The sequence below is a fragment of the Drosophila yakuba genome, chromosome 2L (genome assembly GCF_016746365.2).
Source record: "Drosophila yakuba strain Tai18E2 chromosome 2L, Prin_Dyak_Tai18E2_2.1, whole genome shotgun sequence".
Taxonomy (NCBI): domain Eukaryota; kingdom Metazoa; phylum Arthropoda; class Insecta; order Diptera; family Drosophilidae; genus Drosophila; species Drosophila yakuba.
Window position 1 is genome coordinate 23,175,614 of NC_052527.2, and position 22,419 is coordinate 23,198,032.

At 39.1% G+C, this 22,419-nt stretch overlaps 1 protein-coding gene across 1 annotated transcript in view; it reads left to right on the top strand.

The window, feature by feature from the left end:
* The window catches only part of LOC122319461, a 55,884-nt gene that overhangs the window by 32,760 nt on the left and 705 nt on the right, over positions 1-22,419 (top strand). Inside the window, exon 4 of the mRNA XM_043206787.1 lies at positions 15,397-15,520. Within this exon, the coding sequence (XP_043062722.1) occupies positions 15,397-15,520 (124 nt within the window). The remainder of the gene's footprint in view (positions 1-15,396; positions 15,521-22,419) is intronic.

Below are 22,419 nucleotides of genomic sequence, written 5' to 3' on the forward strand. Positions count from 1 at the left end.
CTGGGAGCCATACGTCCAGATTGGCTTAAGAGTGGAGTTGTAGAGCAGGACCTTGTAGTCCAGACACAAGGGCGATCGTGAGTTTATAATCCAGTGGAGGCTGCTGGCTTTCAGTTTTAGGTGCAGTTTCTTGGATTTGATATGTCTACGCCATGTTAGACGTCTGTCGAGGTGGATGCCCAGATACGTTACTTTGAGCGGAGTGCAAGTTTGTCTGTTAAGGGTAAACGTTATGTGTTTACACTTTTGTTCGTTTATTTTAATACGCCAGTCAGATAGCCACTTCTCGACTACCACGAGGTGGTTGGTGAGTTGGGTTGTTGCACGGACTGGGCATCTGGAGCGGCTAAGGATCGCAGTGTCGTCGGCGAAGGTGGATGTTGTTAGTCGGTCACTCGTGGGAATATCTGCTGTGCAAAGGACGAATAAAGTTGGCCCAAGTGCGTTACCTTGTGGGATCCCAGCTTCGATAGTGAAGCTGTCGGAAATTGTTGTGTTACATTTTACTGCGAAGGCCCTATTGTAGAGGTAGGATTCAAGGAGTTTATGAGTGTACCCGGGCAAGTGTGTTTTAGTTTTATGCATGAGACCTTTGAGCCAGACGCGGTCGAATGCTTGAGATACGTCGAGAAATATCGCGCTGCAATATTCCCTATGTTCGAAGGCTGTGCGAATTTCTGATGTTATTCTGTTTACTTGCTCTATAGTTCCGTATTTTTCTCTGAAGCCAAATTGATGGGTATTATGCGCGTTAGAAGGCATTTTTTGAATAATTTGGACAGGCATGATAATAAACTTATTGGTCTGTAAGATGACGGAATCGTGTGATCTTTTACGGGCTTCGGTATCATTATAATAATTGATTTTTTCCATTTCCTTGGATAGTAGCCGAGACTTATGATTCCATTGAAGAGTTTACAGATGACCTTAATAGCACAGTATGTAAGTTCCATTATCATTTTTGTAGTTATTAGGTCACCGCCTGGAGCCTTTTTTGGTTTTAGCTCCCTGATGACTTTTGTGATCTCGTTTGGCTGAAATGTAGTTGGCGTGGATTCAGTTTCGAGGTGGATTTGCGGAGGAACATAATCATTTGCTGCGGGGTTCGGCTGGAAGACGCCTCTGAGATGTAAGGCAAATGATTCGGCTCTATCTTTGTCGCTGCGGGCCCAGCACCCTGAAGAATTCCTTATAGGGGTGACGGTTTGAATTGGAGAGCTTAGATTTGGGTGAGCCCTCCACAATGGATGCTTTGTACTAGTTGGCGAGAGTTTTCCAATATATTTAAGTTGTTCATTTTCAGCTTCTTGCTTCAGGACCCGGTTTAGATTGCGGGTGGCTTCAGTAAGTCTTTTCTTTGAGCATGGCGATCTGCTGGTTTGCCAAGCTCGTCGCAGACGCCTCTTTTCCAGAACCAGCTGTTCAATTTGCCGGTTGGTTTTGAACTTCTTAAATTCCCCATCCTTCCGTTTAGGGGTTGAGATCCTGGCTGCTGTGACGAGTACCTCTTCCAGTGCGGCGGTGGAGCAGTCGATGTCCGCTTCGATATTTAGTTGGGGAGTTAGCTCAATGTGGGAACTCACATACTTTCTGTATTTCATCCAGTTAGTGTTGTGCGACGTCAGTCTGTGGGGGTGGTCCGCAATTTCTGGGCTTTGAAGAAGGCTTATCAACAAAGGCGAGTGGTCAGATGAGAGATCCGGTATTGCTATGGCGCTTATTAGATTGCGTTTGATGTTTTTTGTCACCGCGAATTCAATTAGATCTGGGATCTTTTTTGGGTCTGCAGGCCAATATGTGGGGCTACCAGGAGAAACGTAGTCCAGTTTATTGCTCACCTTTATAAGTGCATTATACAGTTGCCTTCCCTTGGGAGTCACGAGGCGTGATCCCCAGTGCGTGTGTTTGGCGTTGTAGTCTCCTGCGGCTATGAAGCGATCCCCCAGAGTGTTGTAGAAGTCCATGAATTGACCTTCAGAGATATTAAATCGAGGTGGGCAGTAGACAGCGGCAATGCAGAGGTTGCCGTTTCCTGAGATCACTTTTATGGACGTGGCTTGCAGGTAATTTGTTGCAAACCTTTGATGAAAGTGGTGTTTGATGCGTTCTCTGATTAAGATGCCCGTTCCGCCGTGGGCCTTGCCATCCGGATGATCTGTGCGGTAAAAGGTATAACCTCTTATATGGAAGTTATATCTCCCTGTGAGGTGCGTTTCAACCAGCAGCATGGCGTCGATGTGATTTACGTTTAGGAATTGAGTTATTTCAAGTTTATGCCGTGAAATGCCGTTGGCATTCCACATGGATATACGTAGGTTAGTCATTTATTATTTGGACTGTTGTGCTACAAGCAACTGAATTACCATGTTCTGGTTCTGAACAAGGGTTTGCATGGTCGCTAATGTGGCAGTGTAAACTTTCCGTATTATGGAAAAAAATATGAATATTCGGACTATTGATGAAACAATCGAAATGGGTATTCAGTAGCTTAGTGGAACGCAATTCTCGGAGCTCTGCTTCTGAAGCTGAATCCTGAGCGGATCTTGGGGGGACAAAAGGTCCAATACTGAAAAGACCTGCCGCACTTGTGGCTCTACTACAGGCTACATACAGCGCAGCTCTCTGCATGCTGGAGTTAGTGTGAACGACCACTTTACTGTACGTAGCTCCTTGACTTTTATGAATAGTAATTGCTTCTGCAGGAACCACTAGAAACTGCTTTCGGTCAATTGTAGTTGCCTGATTAGAATTAATTTGAAAACTTTTTATAATTTTCGAAATTGGCGTCCATGAAGCCTCCTCACAATGTCTGCGCTTGGAACGCGCATTTATTTATGCTTTATGCATTCATCTAAAAATTGTATCCAAAGAAGATCTGGAGTGTTGGACGTACTGAAGCCTATCTCTTTAACACCAGTGGCTCCGTTTACGAGAACATCTGATGTATCTATATTGACCGTCATCATATATTTGGCAGTGGTTTTTAAAGTGAGCGAGGAACACAATCCTTGTGTCTCAGATTTTTTTAGGGACCTAGCTTGTTCCAGACATCTGTTCCTCTGCTCTAAGCTTATCTGAGCGGACTTAACTGAGTCTAAAGCTTCCGAGAGAAATTGAGCAGTGGGTATCGAGTTAAGCTTCTCCCTATTGTACCGATCTGTGTCCTGATTACTTGTAAAAAGGTAAATTGAGTCATTTGGAATTTGACTTTCATCGGAAATTCTAGATCTAAGCAAGCAAACATCATCAGACGTCATTTGGCGGGATCCCATGTTATTAAGTGCAATTGCAAACGGTTGGTCAGATACGATCCAAATATAGCGCTGTATATGCTACGGGGCCTGAAAAATCCAGCGATCACATACGGGCCGCAAATGTCTAAGATCGCCGAACACGATAACCGAAATATCTCCGAAAGGAGTTTCAACATTAGAAAAAATTTGCTTTAGGCGTGAGTCCAAATGAGAAAACATTGTTGCACCGACAATAAAAATCTCGACTATTATAAAAATTTTAAAATCAATAAATCTTGAACGAAGTTTGTTCAACAAATCAGGGCTTAAACTTCTAAATGCGGACCCAGCCTGATTTACAGGGAGAGAGAACATGGAATGAAGAGTGGATCTTCCGATTCCGAAAGCAGCTTTGCCTGTGGGAGCACACAGTAAAATTTTTACAGAAGTTGGGTAGCATCCTACTCTATTATTATACTCCTTGGATAGGGACTGAAATAAGGTTGATATTAGTCTACTTTTGCCGACACCTGCTCCGCCACCTACGAACTCAGAAAAGGTTCGATTTGTCCTTGCATTATGCAAGACATGTGTAAGGAAAGTTTTTTGCTCCAAATTTAGAGATCTAACTAAATTTGCTAAATTTAAAGGGGATATAAGTGGCGGAAGCTTTATTACCCGGATATTGCTATCCGGATCAACATCTAACAAATTGTTGTTTAAGTTTAAAACATTAATTTGAGAAGATATTTCAGCAATTGCTAGTGCCCTAAACTCCTCATTAGGTTCGGTCTCCTCTTCTTCATTTTCTTCACTATTATCTACCTCCATGGCCCTTGTAAGCGCGTCTTCTAAACTATCTATGGCCTTCTACTTTTCAAAGTTGGCTTTAAGCCTCCTCATTCTCCTTATAAAATTCCTCGCAATTTCTTTGAATTAAAACTACCTGTTCGTTTCGCCAAGGAGAAAAAAAGCATTACTAATGATCTAAAATAGTTTATCCTATCTGTATTAATAATAAAAGGCCTATACCTAATAATACTAGCCTTATTTCTTTCCCGTATAAACCCGCTGCCATCTCGGAGCAGAAAATATAGATCTCCTAAAACGTCATGGCCTTCTTCAGTGTCATCGTCACTATTTGCCCTCTGACGTGTACTTCTACGGGTTTTTCGAAAACTCATAATTTGCTGAATAATCGGCTAAGCACAGGCCTTCATGGAAATCTGGTCTTTGTTCGTATCTATCCAGCAATCCTTTCAAAAATATGTCAGTTGAATTCCGAGGCATATTTTGAAGGTCGCGTGTAGGTCTAAGCATACGAACTCGTTGTTCTGGAGGGAAGGTGTTTATATGAACGCACTTATTACTTGCTTCTGATAACGCCATTCCCAGAAAACAATATACGGCTTCGTGAGCAGATATCTCAGTGCCTGAAATAAACTTGTGACCAAGATACTGTAGTTTTTGACGAATGCTTGAGTTGCCTCTCCTAATGTCAATAGCTGTGGGGCCTCGTGGTGTAGTGGATAGCGCAACTACCTGCTAACCACGGTGTCCTGTGTTCAAACCCCACCCATGACGAGAGCATGGCCACACAAAAAACTTTTTCTCTGAAATGCTTTTCTAACTTTTAGAAAGTATTCTTCCACATAATAAATGACTATACATCAATTTTCGGCAACTTCCACTTGCCCCAACGCCCCACCCCCTCCTCACTACATGGGAGAAAAAACGGGGGCACCCACCACATAGTACCAAGAGCACCCTGTGTTTTTTTGCGAACAGCAAAAACACCCAGCAGGGCGAATAACAACACAACACCGTAGACGCAAATCCCCGATGGCGACAGGTGGCAAGCCCCACCACTGGGATAAGCCTCTTCTGGCCAATCACCATCGGTCGAAAAACACAACGGTTACTGAAACTAATACGAGAAGTTTAAACATAAAACAAAACAAGAGACAACGCAATAGTCGAATTCCCCGACTATCTTGTACCCGTTACTCAGCTGGTGGAAGTGCGAAGCAGAGTCTTAAACAGTGACAGTTTTTGGCAATTTGTGGGCGTTAGGGTGGGCGTGGAAAAAAGTTTTTTGCAAATGGATAGAAATTTACAAGACTAATACAAAAATGAAAAAATATCAAAACATTTTTCAAAAGTGTGGACGTGGCAGCTTCGGGCGGTTTGTGGGCGTTAGAGTGAGCGTGGCAAAAAGTTTTTTTGGCAAATCGATAGAAATTTAGAAGACCAATACAAAAATTAAAAAATAATAAAACATTTTTCAAAAGTGTGGGCGTGGCAGTTTTGGGCGGTTTGTGGGCGTTAGAGTGGGCGTGGCAACATGAATCGACAAACTTGCGCTGCGTCTATGTCTCTGGATTCTGTATGCTTAATCTTAACTTTCTAGATTTCATAGTTCCTGAGATCTCAGCGTTCATACGAACGGACAGACGGACATGGCCAGATCGACTCGGCTATTGATCCTGATGAAGAATATATCATATATATGGTCGGAAGCGCTTCCTTCTGCCTTTTACATACTTTTCAACGAATCTTGTATACCCTTTTACTCTACGAGTAACGGGTATAAATATAGAAATAACAGTAGAAGATAAAGTTTTATTAGGAAATGAAGTAGGTCATAAATTAGATTTTAAATAATATTTTATAAGGTAAAAAAGATAGAAGAAATACATAAATACATAACAATATCAAACAATAAAAATAAAAAACAAGAGAGAACGCTATAGTCGAGTTCCCCGACTATTAGATACCCGTTACTCAGCAGCTACATTTAAAAAACAACAAATATGCCTTCATATACATATGTACGTAACCTTTCGCCGCTCGATATAGCTTCCGATTAAAATTTAGAAATCGGTACCCAGAGAACACCACGTAGAGGCCGTCGAGTTACAACGGGGTCGTTTAAACCAAAATCAATTTTGGGGACGACTTGAGTTTTTAAACTTTGTAAAATTTATAAAACTCCATGTTCCCCTAAAATTTTGTTTGTCCGTAGCATACGGAGGCATAAATATTGTACATAAGAACAAGCACCAGAGTAACCGGAAATGTGAATCATGTAATAAGACGCTAAGGTTATAGAAGTAATAGTCGCGGCAGAGGCAATGGCCATTACAATAACCCTGACAATAACAATAATTACAATTACGGCAATAACGGCAACCAAAATAATGGTAACAATTTGAGGTCGTGGCAACTCAAATAGAGGAAGCCGAAACAATCAAAATCGAAATAATTACAATAACAATGATAATGCTAGTGTGAGAGTAACCCAAAATAATTCGGGAAACTCGCAACAACCCTCAGATACACAGCAATAAATTAAGCTCATGTACATTCATCTATGTATAAATATATTCATTGCATTTGACCATGTGGCAACAGGAAAAAGATTCACTTTCTTAGTTGACACAGGTGCAGATATTTCCATACTAAAAGAAGAAGCCGACTACTTCAATAATATACAAGATGACCGTATAATAAATATTCAAGGCATTAGAAAAGAGAATTTTGAATATAAGGGCTTAACCTCAATACAGCTACAAACAAATAAATACAAAATTTCTCACAACAATTTCACAAACCATGTGATGGAATAATTGGCATTGATTTTATAAAAAAGTTAACTGCCAATTAGACTTCAGACCAAAAGAAGATTGGTTTATAATTAGACCCAATAATTTAAAATAATATAATATAATAATTCCAATAGTATACAACATACAACACTCGTAATAATATTCTATTATTATTGGAACGTAAATCACAAGTTGTCCGAAAAATCAATATAACTTCAATTGAAGATACAAATATATTGATCCCAAACGAAACAAGAGAGAACGCTATAGTCGAGTTCCCCGACTATCTGATACCCGTTACTCAGCTAGTGCACTGCGAAGCAGAGTCTTCAACACCTACAGTTTTTGGCGGTTTATGGGCGTTAGAGTGGGCGTGACAAACCATTTTTTTTCAAATCGATAGAAATTTACAAGGCCAATACAAAAATGAAAAAATATCAAAACATTTTTCAAAAGTGTGTGCATGGCAGCTTTGGGCGGTTTGTGGGCGTTAGAGTGGGCGTGGCAAAAAGTTTTTTTGCAAATCGATAGAAATTTACACCAATACAAAAATGAAAAGATATTAAAACATTTTTCAAAAGTGTGGGCGTGGCAGCTTTGGGCGGTTTGTGGGCGTTAGAGTGGGCGTGGCAACATAAATCGACAAACTTGCGCTGCGTCTATGTCCCTGGAATCTGTATGCTTTATCTCAACTTTCTAGCTTTTGTAGTTCCTGAGATCTTGACGTTCATACGGACAGACGGACGGACATGGCCAGATCGACTCGGCTATTGATCCTGATCAAGAATATATATACTTTATATGGTCTGAAACGCTTCCTTCTGCGTGTTACATACTTTACAACGAATCTAGTATACCCTTTTACTCTACGAGTAACGAGTATAAAACCAGAGAGAACGCTATAGTCGAGTTCCCCGACTATCTGATACCCGTTACTCAGCTAGTGCACTGCGAAGGAGAGTCTTCAACACCTACAGTTTTTGGCGGTTTGTGGGCGTTAGAGTGGGCGTGGCAAAAAATTTTTTTTCAAATCGATAGAAATTTACAAGACCAATACAGAAATGAAAAAAATATCAAAACATTTTTCAAAAGTGTGGGCGTGGCAGCCTATGGCGGTTTGTGGGCTACATGATTCGGCAAACTTGCGCTGCGTCTATATCCCTGGAGTCTGTATGCTTAATCTCAATTTTCTAGCTTTTGTAGTTTCTGAGATCTCGACGTTCATACGGACAGACAGACGGACGGACAGACGGACGGACAGACGGACATGGCCAAATCGACTCGGCTATTGATCCTGATCAAGAATATATAGTCGGAAACGCTTCCTTCTGCCTGTTACATACTTTTCAACGAATCTAGTATACCCTTTTACTCTACGAGTAACGGGTATAAATAGAAACAGATATTTATGTAGCGAATACCATTTCAACATCAAACGATGGTTATGTCAGAAAATTAAATAAGCATCATACTGATAAACTATTAAATGCAAACAACTTACAATATGTGCTATTTTCAAGTTATGATGTAATTCAACCAAATAAAGAGACAAGAGAACAAACTGTCATGTCCCAATTGTCGAAAAATTTCCCACCACAATTCAAACCCCAGCTAAAAAGGCTTTGTAGTAGATATACAGATATATTTGGTCTGACAACAGAACCAATTTCGGCTAATAATTTATACAAACAAAGATTGAGATTGAAAGATGATGAGTCAGTATATACTAAATAAAAATCCTCATAGTCAAAAAGATGAAATTCAAAAAGAAGTACAAAATTTGATCGACGATAAAATAGTCGAACTATCAGTATCGGAATACAATAGCTCATTACTATTAGTACCGAAAAAATCTCTTCCAGACTCAGATAAAATGAAATGGCGATTAGTAATTGACTATCGTCAAATCAATAAAAAACTGTTGTCTGATAAATTTCCACTCCCTAGAATTGATTACATTTTGGATCAACTAGGTCGAGCCAAATATTTTTCAGGCCTTGACTTGATGTCAGGTTTTCACCAGATTGAACTTGGGAAGAGTTCATGAGATATAACTTCATTCTCAACAACAAACGGTTAATATCGTTTTACACGATTACCATTTGGATTCAAAATAGCGCCAAATTCTTTTCAAAGAATGCTGACTATTGCATTTTCTGGCCTTGAGCCAACGCAAGCATTTATCTATATGGATGATTTAATAGTGATAGGTTGTTCCGAAAAGCATATGATTAATAACTTATCAGAAGTTTTTAACAAATACAATACAATACAATACATACAATCTAAACCCAGGGAAATGTTCATTCTTTATGCGTGAAGTTACCTTTTTGGGACATGAATGCACATATGGAGGAATACTGCCAGATGACAAGAAGTATGATGTCATCAAAAATTTCCCAGTACCTGATGATGCAGATAGCGCAAGGCGTTTCGTTGCATTTTGTGCATATTATAGAAGATTCATTAAAAACTTCGCCGACTATTCATGGCACATAACTAGATTATGTAAAAAGAAAGTTCCTTTTGAATGGACAGAAGACTGTCAAAAAGCATTTTTACACTTAAAAACAAAACTGACGGAACCTACTCTCTTACAAAACTCCGACTTTAGTCGGAAGGAAAATTATGATTTACAAACAAAAACAAGAGAGAACGCTATAGTCGAGTTCCCCGACTATCTGATACCCGTTACTCAGCTAGTGGAAGGGAGAAGAAGAGTCTTAAACACAGTTTTTGGCGGTTTGTAGGCGTTATAGTGGGCGTGGCAGAAAGTTTTTGGGCAAATCGATAGAAATTTACAAGACTAATACAAAAATGAAAAAATATCAAAACATTTTTCAAAAGTGTGGGCGTGGCAGTTTTGGGCGGTTTGTGGGCGTTAGAGTGGGCGTGGCAACATGATTCGACAAACTTGCGTTGCGTCTATGTCTCTGGAGTCTGTATGCTTAATCTCAACTTTCTAGCTTTTGTAGTTCCTGAGATCTCGACGTTCATACGGACAGACGGACAGACAGACGGACGGACAGACGGACATGGCCAGATCGACTCGGCTACTGATCCTGATCAAGAATATATATACTTTATATGGTCGGAAACGCTTCCTTCTGCCTGTTACATACTTTTCAACGAATCTAGTATACCCTTTTACTCTACGAGTAACGGGTATAACAAGAGAGAACGCTATAGTCGAGTTCCCCGACTATTAGATACCCGTTACTCAGCAGCTACATTTAAAAAACAACAAATATGCCTTCATATATGTACGTAACTTTTCGCCGCTCGAATTAGCTTCCGATTAGAATTTAGAAATCGGTACCCAGGGAACACTACGTAGAGGCCGTCGAGTTACAACGGGGTCGTTTAAGCCAAAATCAATTTTGGGGACCTACGGGTCGACTTGAGTTTTTAAACTTTGTAAAATTTATAAAACTCCATGTTCCCCTAAAATTTTGTTTGTCCGTAGCATACGGAGGCATAGATATTGTTATTATTAAGTTAAATAACTAAAAAAATGAATTATTAAATTAAATTAAATAATCACACTCATTTAAAAATATCAATTATTGTTTTATTTATTTTTTTGGGGTTCTTGTTTTTTTTTTGTTTAAATAAATTAAATTATCAGACTTATTTAAAAATATTATTTATTTGGTTGCCCTTTTTTTTGTTTTTATTTTTTTTTTTTTTAATTTTTTTTTTATTTAAAATTAAAAACATCTAATAACAAAAAAAATAAATAAATTAAATATTTATTATTTTTGTAGGTTTTTTTTTAAATTTTATAATGAATACATCTTATAACTAAATAACTAAAAAAATTCAAAAATATATACTTATTTAGTTTATATAAATAACTACAATACCTAATCTGCCTCCCTAACGCTAACTAATATACGACTGTGGTAACCATATGTGGTCTCAAATGTGCGCGCAGTGGCCCGATTATCGAAAATATTTGAAAACGCCCAATCAATATGCGTATTGCTATTGGTTGTAGACGAATCCAAATCTAGCAACGAACTAAAACCTTTTACATCTACTAAAAAATCGAATTTGCTTGTAGCAGGCAGAAAGTGGAGTGGAGGCAAAAGTTAAAATCTCCTAAAACTAAACAATCACTATTTAAAAATGTGTGTTGCTGAAATAACTCCTTAAATTTAGTTTCAAACTTCTTGAAGGGATAGGTCGGACTTTTATATAAAACAAGAATCCCTAAAGATCGGTACTTAAAGATAGCAAACTCAAACACTGGAGAGGCTAAATTTGAAAGATTTGAAAAAAATCGACCACTTGAGCAAAGACTAACATCCTCGAATAGTTCGTTTCGAATAAAAACGAGAATGCCTCTTTTTGGTCGGGCTCCACTAGCTACTGACTGGCAATCTAATCTCACTGTTGTGGTAAAGCCAGGAATTTCATAAACCTCATTTGAGTATGTTGATGCTTCAACGAAGCACAAAAGAGAAGACCTAAGCATTAGACGATCGGAACAAACATCGCTAGTGCGGCAGTGTAAACTTTTCGTATTATGGAAAAAAATATGAATGTTTGGACTATTGATTAAGCAATCGAAATGGGTATTCAGTAGCTAAGTGGAACGCAATTATCGGAGCTCTGCTTTTAAAGCTGAATTCTGAGCGGATCTTGGGGGGACAAAAAGTCCAATACTGAAAAGACCGGCCGCACTTGTGGCTCTACTACAGGCTACATACAGCGCAGCCCTCTGCATGCTGGAGTTAGTGTGAACTACCAATTTACTGTACGTAGCGCCTTGACTTTTATGAATAGTAATTGCTTCTGCAGGAACCACTAGAAACTGCTTTCGGTCAATTGTACGAGGGTCGTTTGATAAGTCCGTGACTTTTTGAATAAAATATATTTTTTTCGTCAAAGAAGCGTTTTATTTCTCAACATAATCTCCTTTTAGCTCTATACATTTAGTCCAGCGTTTTTCCAATTTTTTTATTCCTTCCAAATAATAGGTTTTCTCAAGGCCCTCAAAATAGTCGTTTGTTTCTGTGATGACCTCTTCATTTGACCCGAATCTCTTACCGCCGAGCCATTTCTTCATGTTTGGAAACAAAAAATAGTCACAGGGGGCTAAATCTGGAGAATATGCTGGATGGGGTAGCAGTTCGTAGCCCAATTTATGAAATTTTGCCATGCTGACTACACACGTGTGCACCCGTGCATTGTCCTGATGGAACAGCACTTTTTTTTTCGCCAAATGCGGTCGTTTCTGCTTCAAATCAATATCGAATCTGTCCAAAAGCTCTGAATAATATTCGCCGGTGATCGTTTTACCCTTTTCAAGGTAATCGATGTGAATGATACCTTGTGCATCCCAAAAAACTGTGGCCATGACCTTGTTGGCCGACAGACCCACCTTGGCCTTCTTTGGTGCACGTTCACCCGGAGAAACCCACTGTCTTGATTGTTCTTTGGTCTCTGGTGTGGTGTGGTGGATCCATGTTTCGTCTACGGTAACGAAACGGCGCAAAAATTCGTTTGGATTGCGGTTGAACATCGCCAAACACTCCTTTGAAATGGTCACACGGTTGCGCTTATGGTCGTGTGTGAGCAATCGCGGCACCCATCGCGCGGAAAGCTTTTTCATGTCCAAATATTCATGTAAAATGTGATGTACCCGTTCAGTTGAGATGCCTACAGCCTCAGCTACCTCACGCACTTTCATTCTCCGATCATCCAATATCATTCCATGGATTTTGTCGACGATTTCTGGCATGACGACCTCTTTTGGGCGACCTGAACGTTCGGCATCACTGGTACTGGTACGACCACAACGGAACTCAGTAAACCATTTCTTAACCATTGAAATTGATGGTGCAGAGTCCCCATAATATTTATCAAGTCTTTCCTTGGTTTCGGTGATGGATTTTTTACGCAAAAAATAATGCTTAATTAGCACACGAAATTCACTTTTTTCCATTTTCGTTAAAATTCACGAGATCGTCTGCTTTCAATGCCTATAAAACGCAAACCAAAAAACGCAGCTTTCTCAAAATTTTACAGTCAGCTGTTAATCGATAACTGCTGACAGGAGCAGTGTTGTATTTAGAGCAGGTGCGCGGCAAATACAAAAAGTCACGGACTTATCAAACGACCCTCGTAGTTGCCTGGTTGAAATTAATTTGAAAACTTTTTATAATTTTCGAAATTGGCGTCCATGAAGCCTCCTCACAATGTCTGCGCTTGGAACGCGCATTTATTCCTATGCTTTCATCTAAAAATTGTATCCAAAGAAGATCTGGAGTGAAGCCTATCTCTCTAAGGACACCAGTGGCTCCGTTTACGAGACCATCTGATCCGTCATCATATATTTGGCAGTGGTTTTTAAAGTGAGCGAGGTACACAATCCTTGTGTCTTAGATGTTTTTAGGGACCTAGCTTGTTCCAGACATCTGTTCCTCTGCTCTAAGCTTATCTGAGCGGACTTAACTGAGTCTAAAGCTTCCGAGAGAAATTGAGCAGTGGGTATCGAGTTAAGCTTCTCCCTATTGTACCGATCTGTGTCCTGATTACTTGTAAAAAGGTGACTCAATGCACCTTTGGAATTTGAGTTCCATCGGAAATTCTAGATCTAAGCAAGCTAACATCATCAGACGTCATTTGGCCGGATGCCATGTTATTAAGTGCAATTGCAAATGGTTGGTCATCTCGCTGTCGCATTATCTCTGTGAGTTCAAAAAACCTAAAAGGACTCCACAGATACGATCCAAATATAGAGCTGTATGGAAAGGAAAGCGGAAGCTTTATTACCCGGATATTGCTATCCGGATCAACATCTAACAAATTGTTGTTTAAGTTTAAAACATTAGTTTGAGAAGATATTTCAGGAATAGCTAATGCCCTAAACTCCTCATTGGGTTCGGCCTCCTCTTCTTCATTTTCTTCTATATTATCGGCTTCCATGGCCCTTCTAAGCGCGTCTTCTAAACTATCTATGGCATTATACTTTTCAAAGTTGGCTTTAATAGCCTCCTCATTCTCCTTATAAAATTCCTCGCAATTTCTTTGAATCAAATCTACCTGTTCGTTTCTCCACGGAGAAAAGAGCATTACTAACGATCTAAAATAGTTTACCCTATCTGTATTAATATTAAAGGGCCTATACCTAATAATACTAGCCCTATTTCTTTCTCTTATAAAGCCGCTTCCATCTCGGAGCGGAAAGTAAACATCTCCTAAAACGTTATTACCTTCTTCAGTGTCATCGTCACTATTTGCCCTCTGACGAGTACTTCTACGGCTCATAAAACTCATAATTTGCTGAAAAATCGGCTAAACACAGGCCTTCATGGAAATCTGGTCTTTGTTCGTATCTATCCAGCAATCCTTTCAAAAATATGTCACTTGAATTCCGAGGCATATTTTGAAGGTCGCGTGTAGGTCTAAGTTGTTCTGGAGGGAAGGTGTTTATATGAACGCACTTATTACTTGCTTCTGACAACGCCATTACCAGACAACAATATACGGCTTCCTGAGCAGATATCGCAGTGCCTGAAATAAACTTGTGACCAAGATACTGTAGCTTTTGACGAATGCTTGAATTGCCTCTCCTAATGTCATTACCTGCTTCTCGCATTAACTTCGAAATACCCCGTTGGGATTTGTTAATATAATTAATTATGTAGCTACAGCAAGCAAAAGGGTCCAAAATTAACTGGATATCCATATTTGCCCTTTGCATAGAAAGAATGTGTTTATTATAAGCATTTACTTGAATTTCTGCAAATGTTCTCTTCAGAAAAATCTGTGGTTTTTTCAAACTAGACCTAATAGCATAAATGTAGTCCTCGTAACTGAGGCTCACATTGTTGTGAGAAAGAAAATTTTCAAATATGTTTAAATGGCTAATCATCTCATCTGCATGATTGCGAAGTAGAAAATCTCAAATTTTTTTAAAGTTTTCGTGATGAAGAGAATTTTGAGTTGCTTCGGGAAGTGGATTTAATATTTCCGTCCGGAGCATTGGAGGGTATGGAATACCGAAACGACAAATGGATTGTCCCCGCACTTTTTTAAGACACGAATGCCCGTGCTTATGCTTTTGGTATTCAATATACGGAGCCAAATCTGGGTTTGTAACATCCACAGTTACAAACTGATCAATGAAGGCTATTACAGTACGCATAGACTCTTCATTGTTTAAATCCACTTTAAGGGCATCTTTCAGCCAAAACATGCCGTGAATATGAGGCGAACCTCTCTGTTGAAACTCAACTCGCCAGTAATAGGTAGTAACGAAATTACTTCCAAAGACACCCCCAGGCTTTTTCATATGTTTTAAAACTTCCCTATATCTGTAATCAAAATATCTAGCGCACGTCACTGGGTCTGTAAGGTGCGCCTTTTCCCTAAACTGCAAGCTTGAAGCTTCTTCTTCATTTATATTAACCCTATCTACATTGCGCTTGAGCAGTACTAACAGCTCTGGCCACCTAGTTTCAGCGGCCGATAAAGTTATGAAAAAAGTTGGCAGCCCAAATTGGCGAATCATGGCCATGACCTTTTTCTTCTCATCTTCCCAGTGAGCAGGAGACGTGCGAATATCCCTAAGGATCCTATAGCCCTCATCATGAGAAATGAGGTTGCCCATAAAGTCTTCATTCAGGACGTTAGCAGCTGTAATGGCACTGGAGGCACTCCGCTTACGTAAGCAAGTTGAAATATTATTTCGAATTTTTATTAATTCCAACTTCTTATAATTGAAGAATAACTTATCAGTTCGACAACCACGTCTATCTACATTCCTAAGTTCTGATCTAACTATGGTTGTGTAACTTTCTGAAGATGGTCTTTTAATGCCAGCATATATGCTAGGGAATGCCAGTTTTTCAGAATCAGCATCGAGAATTACGTCGAGAGGATTTTGGCCCTCACCTGGAGCTATTGTAATTCTCGTCATTCCTACAGTATGTGTCTGGTTATTCTCAAGCAAAGCTTCTTGTCCTCCAGGATTTAGTTCTTCGGCTTCTGTATTCTGATCAGAATTACGCGCCTCCGAGTTTTCATCCTCCTGCTGGATGGCTAGCTGTCCCTCTACAAAGGCTACATCAGCTTGAGATGCTATAAATGGAACAGTTTCGAATGTGAAGTCAGAGATCCACTGCTCGTTAACTGACACATTGTGCTTTCTATAAAGCTCCATATTAACTAAATACCTCATAGTGTCAGCAATTTTGGCAGGTCGTATGGTTTCTGCCATGAAATCATGTCCGTATTCCATTCTTCGTTTGAGGTGGAGCTGAATTACCTCTGCTTCATTGAAAGCTCGTGGAAGAGACGTCACGATATTGCTTACTGAAATAGGGACATTAACAACTGCTCCTTTAATAGCACTTTGACGCTCATGACCTATTGACTTTATAATCATAAATGGAAGGCGAGGTAAAATCATTCGTTCTTCCAAGGGACTTTGGCCCCTCGAAGAGTTATGAATTTCTGGGAAATCTAAGCCATTTGAAATGGCCCCTTTGGGCTTTCGGACGGCTTTAATGTTGCTGTGACAAGTTTTGCAAAACTTGAAAAGATTACCAGTGCATTTTGGTATATCTCTTCCCTGAACTCGCAATGTTCTTCCAAATAAGACCTAGAAAGCTTACTTATTTGCTTGGGGAACCACAATCCTTTGCAACAAAAGCAAATCTGATCTGGGCCAAGCGTAATATTCCTATTGAATGTAGCTATGTGAGCTTCTATTTCAATAGGTCTGATTCTAATAGTCCTATTTTCTTGAGCTATATCAAGTCTAATCTCCTGACTTCGAAGTGCATTCCGAAGATTTTCTGCTTCCCTATTTGCACTAAGGCTTCTATACTGACTTACTCTTTGACTTATATTTCTAATAGCATCGATCGTTGCTTGTCGAGCAGCTAATCGTGCGCTTCGTCGAGCAAGTGTATTTCTCGCCTGCTCGACTGCCCTGCGATCCCTACCGGCCCTAGACCTAGCTCTGATTGCCCTATCTCGCTCTCTTTCTAATAAGCGTTCCTGTGTATCTCTTGCCAGTGCTCTACGCAGGGTATTTGCTTCTTGCTCACCCGCGCGATACACGGTATCCAAGCGCCTTCTTCTACGGATGGCAGTATTTTGAACCTGCTCCACAACCCTAATCTCGCTATTTGGTCGCCTTTCAGAACGACGTCGAGTATCGGCTGCTTGCTCAATTGCGCGAAGAGCAGGATCCAAGCGCCATTCCCTATGGCCACCAGTATTTTGAACCTGCTCCACAGCACGATTCTCGCTATTTTGTCGCCTTTCAGAACGACGTCGAGTATCGGCTGCTTGCTCTATTGCGCGAAGAGCAGGATCCAAGCGCCTTTCCCTATGGCCAGCAGTATTTTGAACCTGCTCCACAGCACGATTCTCGCTGATTCACCGTCTTATAGAACGGCGCCGAGTATCGGCTGCTTGCTCAATTGCGCGATGCGTGGGATCAAAACGTCTTATAGAACGGCGCTGAGTATTGGCTGCTTGTTCAGCTGCGCGAAGAGCAGGATCCAAGCGCCTTTCCCTATGATCAGCAGTATTTTGGACCTGCTCCACAGCACGATTCTCGCTATTTTGTCGCCTTTCAGAACGACGTCGAGTATCGGCTGCTTGCTCTATTGCGCGAAGAGCAGGAACTTGTCGCCTTTGAGAACGAAACTAAGTGTCAGCCGCTTGCTCAACCGCACGAACTGGGCGATTCAAGCGTCTCGACCTTCGAGACAATGTATTGACGCCCTGCTCTACATCCCTGACTAGGGAATCTTCCCTCCACCTTCGCTGAGATAATGTATTTGCCACTCTCTCCACCTCTGCGTACTCTTCGTTTTCCCTTTATACCCTATTTCTCAACATTTGCGTTCTTGCTCGTTGAGAAGCAGTGGGTCTATTAAGACGAGGCATTTCTAAATATGATGAACTACTACTATTTAAAAGATATTATTTATTGATCTCAAAGTAATACTTAATGGAAATTATAATATGGTATGAATAAGTAATCAGTCAAAAAATATAAATCAATATTAATATATAAATAAATAGAATTAGAAGGTCCTTACAAAAACATTCGCTTCTAAAACTATTAAAATTATATGCACATATGTATATTAATAAAAATATAAAAATTATTTTTTTTAATAATTCTTATATTTATATTAATAAGAAAAATTATAGAATAAATTCAGATTAAATGTGAAAAAAAAGAAATAATAAGATAATTAAGAAAAAGTCTTTAAAAAGACTTAAGACTTAAATTATTATTATTTGAATAAAGTATAATTATATAGTATAGTATTATCAATAGTATTATAAGTACAAATCTTTAAAAAGACTTAAGCTTTTAGTACTATTAATTTTATATACGCTAAATACGTATATGGATAAAAATATAAAAGTAAGTCTGTAAAAACGAGTATATAATGAATACTGAACGAATATTATAATGGGAAAATGAATAAAATATATTAAGATTAAACGTGAAAAAATAATAATAATTTAAGAAAAGTCTTAAAAAGACTTAAGACTTAAATTATTATTATTTAAATATAGTATATATAGTATAGTATTAATAGTATTATAAGTGCAAGTCTTTAAAAAGACTTAAACTTTTAGTACTATTAAGTTTATATACGCGGAATACGGCCTTTAAAAAGGCTCAGTTCTTATAATAATATAGGTAGAAAAGCGTGGGCGATATTCGGATAAAGAAAAATCAACTACAAATTTGATACTTAGCAATGAGCGCAGCGACAAGACAGCAGCGGGCCAAACGGCAGCGACGTCAATCGAAGCAGCAACAGCACTCACGACCGCGTTGTAATTTAAAAATTTAATTTTACGTTAATTTATGCCACTTTTTATTAAAAAATGTAATCTTTACGTTAAAAATTGAGCTTAACACTTATTGGTTGGCAAGAAAACGTTAGGTAGTTGAAAAATCAATTAAAAATCGCACTCGGCTCTAAAAATATGTACCAAAAGGAAATAGTTTAGACATATATTTTACTACAGTAAAAATAAAAAAGAAGATAAATAGAAGGTCATAAAGGAAAAATGGCACATATTGATAATATTATGTTTGATCAAAAACCGAGTTTCTCTCTTTATAAAGAGTGCGCATCTATTCTCAAAGTGTCAACAGAGACCCCCCTCTCTTTCTAACATTCACCTGCCACGCACTTGTAAAAACGAAAAGCGCCTTAAGAGCGAGAAGCTAAGAGCGAGATTTAACACTAAAATTCTTTTTAACACTAGAGAAATATATATTGAATTATTGAGAAGTGGGAAAGAAAAGCAAAACAACTTATGATTTCATTTATTTATTAGAATATTATATCGCTACTCAGCTAAAGCATTGCTCCGATCAAAATTATATAATAAGATAATATTGAAACAGATATTGATATTAGGCTTGTTTTGTGGAGGCAGAACAATAATATTTCAAAGGGAATACGAATATTTAATTTGTGCACAAATAACGCTTGAATATGGTAAGCGTCAGCCAAAAAGTCGTTGCGCCGATCTATTTCGTCATCGGCTGGCTGTCTCTGACGTCATAGCTACTCCTTTCAAAGTGTCAACAGAGACGTCCCTCTCCTTCTAACATTCGCCTGCCACGCACTTGTAAATAACGTGGAAAAGCACCCTAAGAGAGATAAGCTAACACTAAAATTCTTTTCAACACTAGATCAATATATTATGAATTATTGAGAAGTGGGAAAGAAAAGCAAAACAACATATGATTTCTTTTATTTATCATCATATATCAGCTACTTAGATATATCAGCTACTCAGATGAAAAATCAAAATTATATAATAAGATAATATTGAAACATATTGATATTGCGCTATTTCTCGGGGGCAGAACAATACTATTTCAAAGGGTGTATTTAATAATACGAATATTTTATTTGTGCACAATTATAACGCTTGAAGCAGTTTTAAATATTGTTAGCCAAAAAGGCGCTGCACCCCATCTATTACGTCATCGGCTAGCTGTCTCTGACGCTACTCCTTGAAATCCTACATTCTTTAGGATTTGTGGGCGTTAGAGTGCGCGTGGCAAAAAGTTTTTTGGCAAATAGATAGAAATTTACAAGACAAAAATGAAAATATATCAAAACATTTTTCAAAAGTGTGGGCGTGGCAGCTTTGGGCGGTTTGTGGGCGTTAGAGCGGGCGTGGCAAAAAGTTTTTTTGGCAAATCGATAGAAATTTAGAAGACCAATACAAAAATTAAAAAATATTTAAACATTTTTCAAAAGTGTGGGCGTGGCAGTTTTGGGCGGTTTGTGGGCGTTAGAGTGGGCGTGGCAACATGAATCGACAAACTTGCGCTGCGTCTATGTCTCTGGATTCTGTATGCTTAATCTTAACTTTCTAGATTTCATAGTTCCTGAGATCTCAGCGTTCATACGAACGGACAGACGGACATGGCCAGATCGACTCGGCTATTGATCCTAATCAAGAATATATATACTTTATATGGTCAGAAACGATTCCTTCTGCCTGTTATATACTTTTCAACGAATCTAGTATGAAAGTATGAAATCTGAAAGTAATTAGAGTAAAAGGATATACTAGATTCGTTGAAAAGTATATATATTTACGAATTCAGTCCGAGCGTTTAATAAAAAAAATAACACGGTTGGCTTGTGATATATTATTAAACGTTTTATTTATTCCAATAGAGGAAGAACTAGAGCCTTTGGATAATCACTTAGTTGGGCAATGGATTTCGAAGTTGAAATGGGCTTTAGCTAAGCTATCGCAATTGATAGCGTACTCAGAACTGAACTGCCTTATGGGGACATGTTTGCGTTTATATAGGCAGATTGGGATAGCTTAAGAGTGAAGTTTAAGAGAATTAAGCTATAATTGTTTATTAAGAGAGAAGCTCTCGAAAAATATGAGAGAGAAGCTCCCAAAAAATAGGAGTAATTGGAGAATCCTGAGACCATTGCGTGGGCGGAAGTTTTTGTTATTTCAGTTGGCCTCGCCAAGTGGTCAAATGTTTACGATTTGTTATTTCAGTTGGCTTCGCCAAGTGATCGAATGTTTAGGGACGAAGTTGGCTCGCCACAGAGTCTAGACTTTGGAATATGATGCTGTGCGTAAATGACAGCTAAGCTTAATCGAAGGACATTAATGTGAGTGTGTGATTTGGGGAGTTCTGGGTGTAGAATGGATATGTTACTATATATATGTACGTAAGAACGAAAGATTGAAAACCAAGCTAATGAAAAATGTATAAAAAGGCTGATAGGTGGAATGGAGGCGGAGTCCGAGACGAAGGATGCAGGATACTGATAATGGTGTCTGCAGTGGCATGTTTCTCGAGGAGGACAACCATTTTCTCACCGGCGGACACACCACTTGCCACCGCTTCAGTTGCAACGTTTGCAGCAACCATGGACCCGCTGTGGTCGGTAGTTCAGTCTGAGAAGGGAGGAGTTACCGCCTCAGCATACACTCTCGGCGGCCCCCCGCCAAAACCCCCTCGTCAGTCAGAGACTTAAGTGCCGCTTAAGTGTCGTCCCCGCCGAGACCCCTCTTGACAATAGAGATTTAGATGACATCCACAAGTATCGAACGGCACTTAAAATGCTGAGTCGCTACAAACATTAGGGTTCACCCGATACCCCTCGACACACAGAACTGCATCCGCTCTAATTCCACTTTTCGGCCAGATCAGCACTTTAAGTAAACAAATATGTAACAAACAGAGTTGAGCATAACTAGAGAATATAAATAAAGATTCGTTCTGAAAATCGAAGGCAAAACGAGCGGACGTTCAGTTTTTCTCTAAAATAAAATCCAAAACTAAAATCCAAACTCAACCCACAAGAACATACTATTCATAACTAGTTATACCCGTTACTCGTAGAGTAAAAAGGTATACTAGATTCGTTGAAAAGTATGTAACAGGCAGAAGGAAGCGCGTTTCCGACCATATAAAGTATATAAATTCTTGATCAGGATCAATAGCCGAGTCGATCTGGCCGTGTCCGTCTGTCCGTCCGTCTGTCTGTCTGTCCGTATGAACGCTGAGATCTCAGGAACTACTAAAGCTAGAAAGTTTAGATTAAGCACACAGACTTCAGAGACATAGACGCAGCGCCCACTCTAACGCCCAGAAACCGCCTAAAACTGTCAGTGTTGAAGACTCTCCTTCGCACTTCCACTAGCTGAGTAACGGGTATTAGATAGTCGGGGAACTCAAATATATCGTTCTCTCTTGTTTTCTCCTGGAAACTTTAAAAATACCATTATTGGGCATCATAATCAAATTTTATAACGTATTAGGACCATTTGATGTTAAAACTTCGCATCTAGTATTTTAAATAGGAAGACAAAATATATTTTTATTAATCATATTTATTGTGGATCCCTTTTTTATAAGGCATTTGTATGTGCAACCTTTGTTTGACATTTGACCCTGTTTCACGAATCAGGAATAAGAAAATATGTATAACCATTTTGTCACTTCTTTCATTCGTTACTCAGTCGCAAATAAAATTCTGCAGCGAACGCACGGTGTTTTACCTAGCTCTCTTAGAATTCTT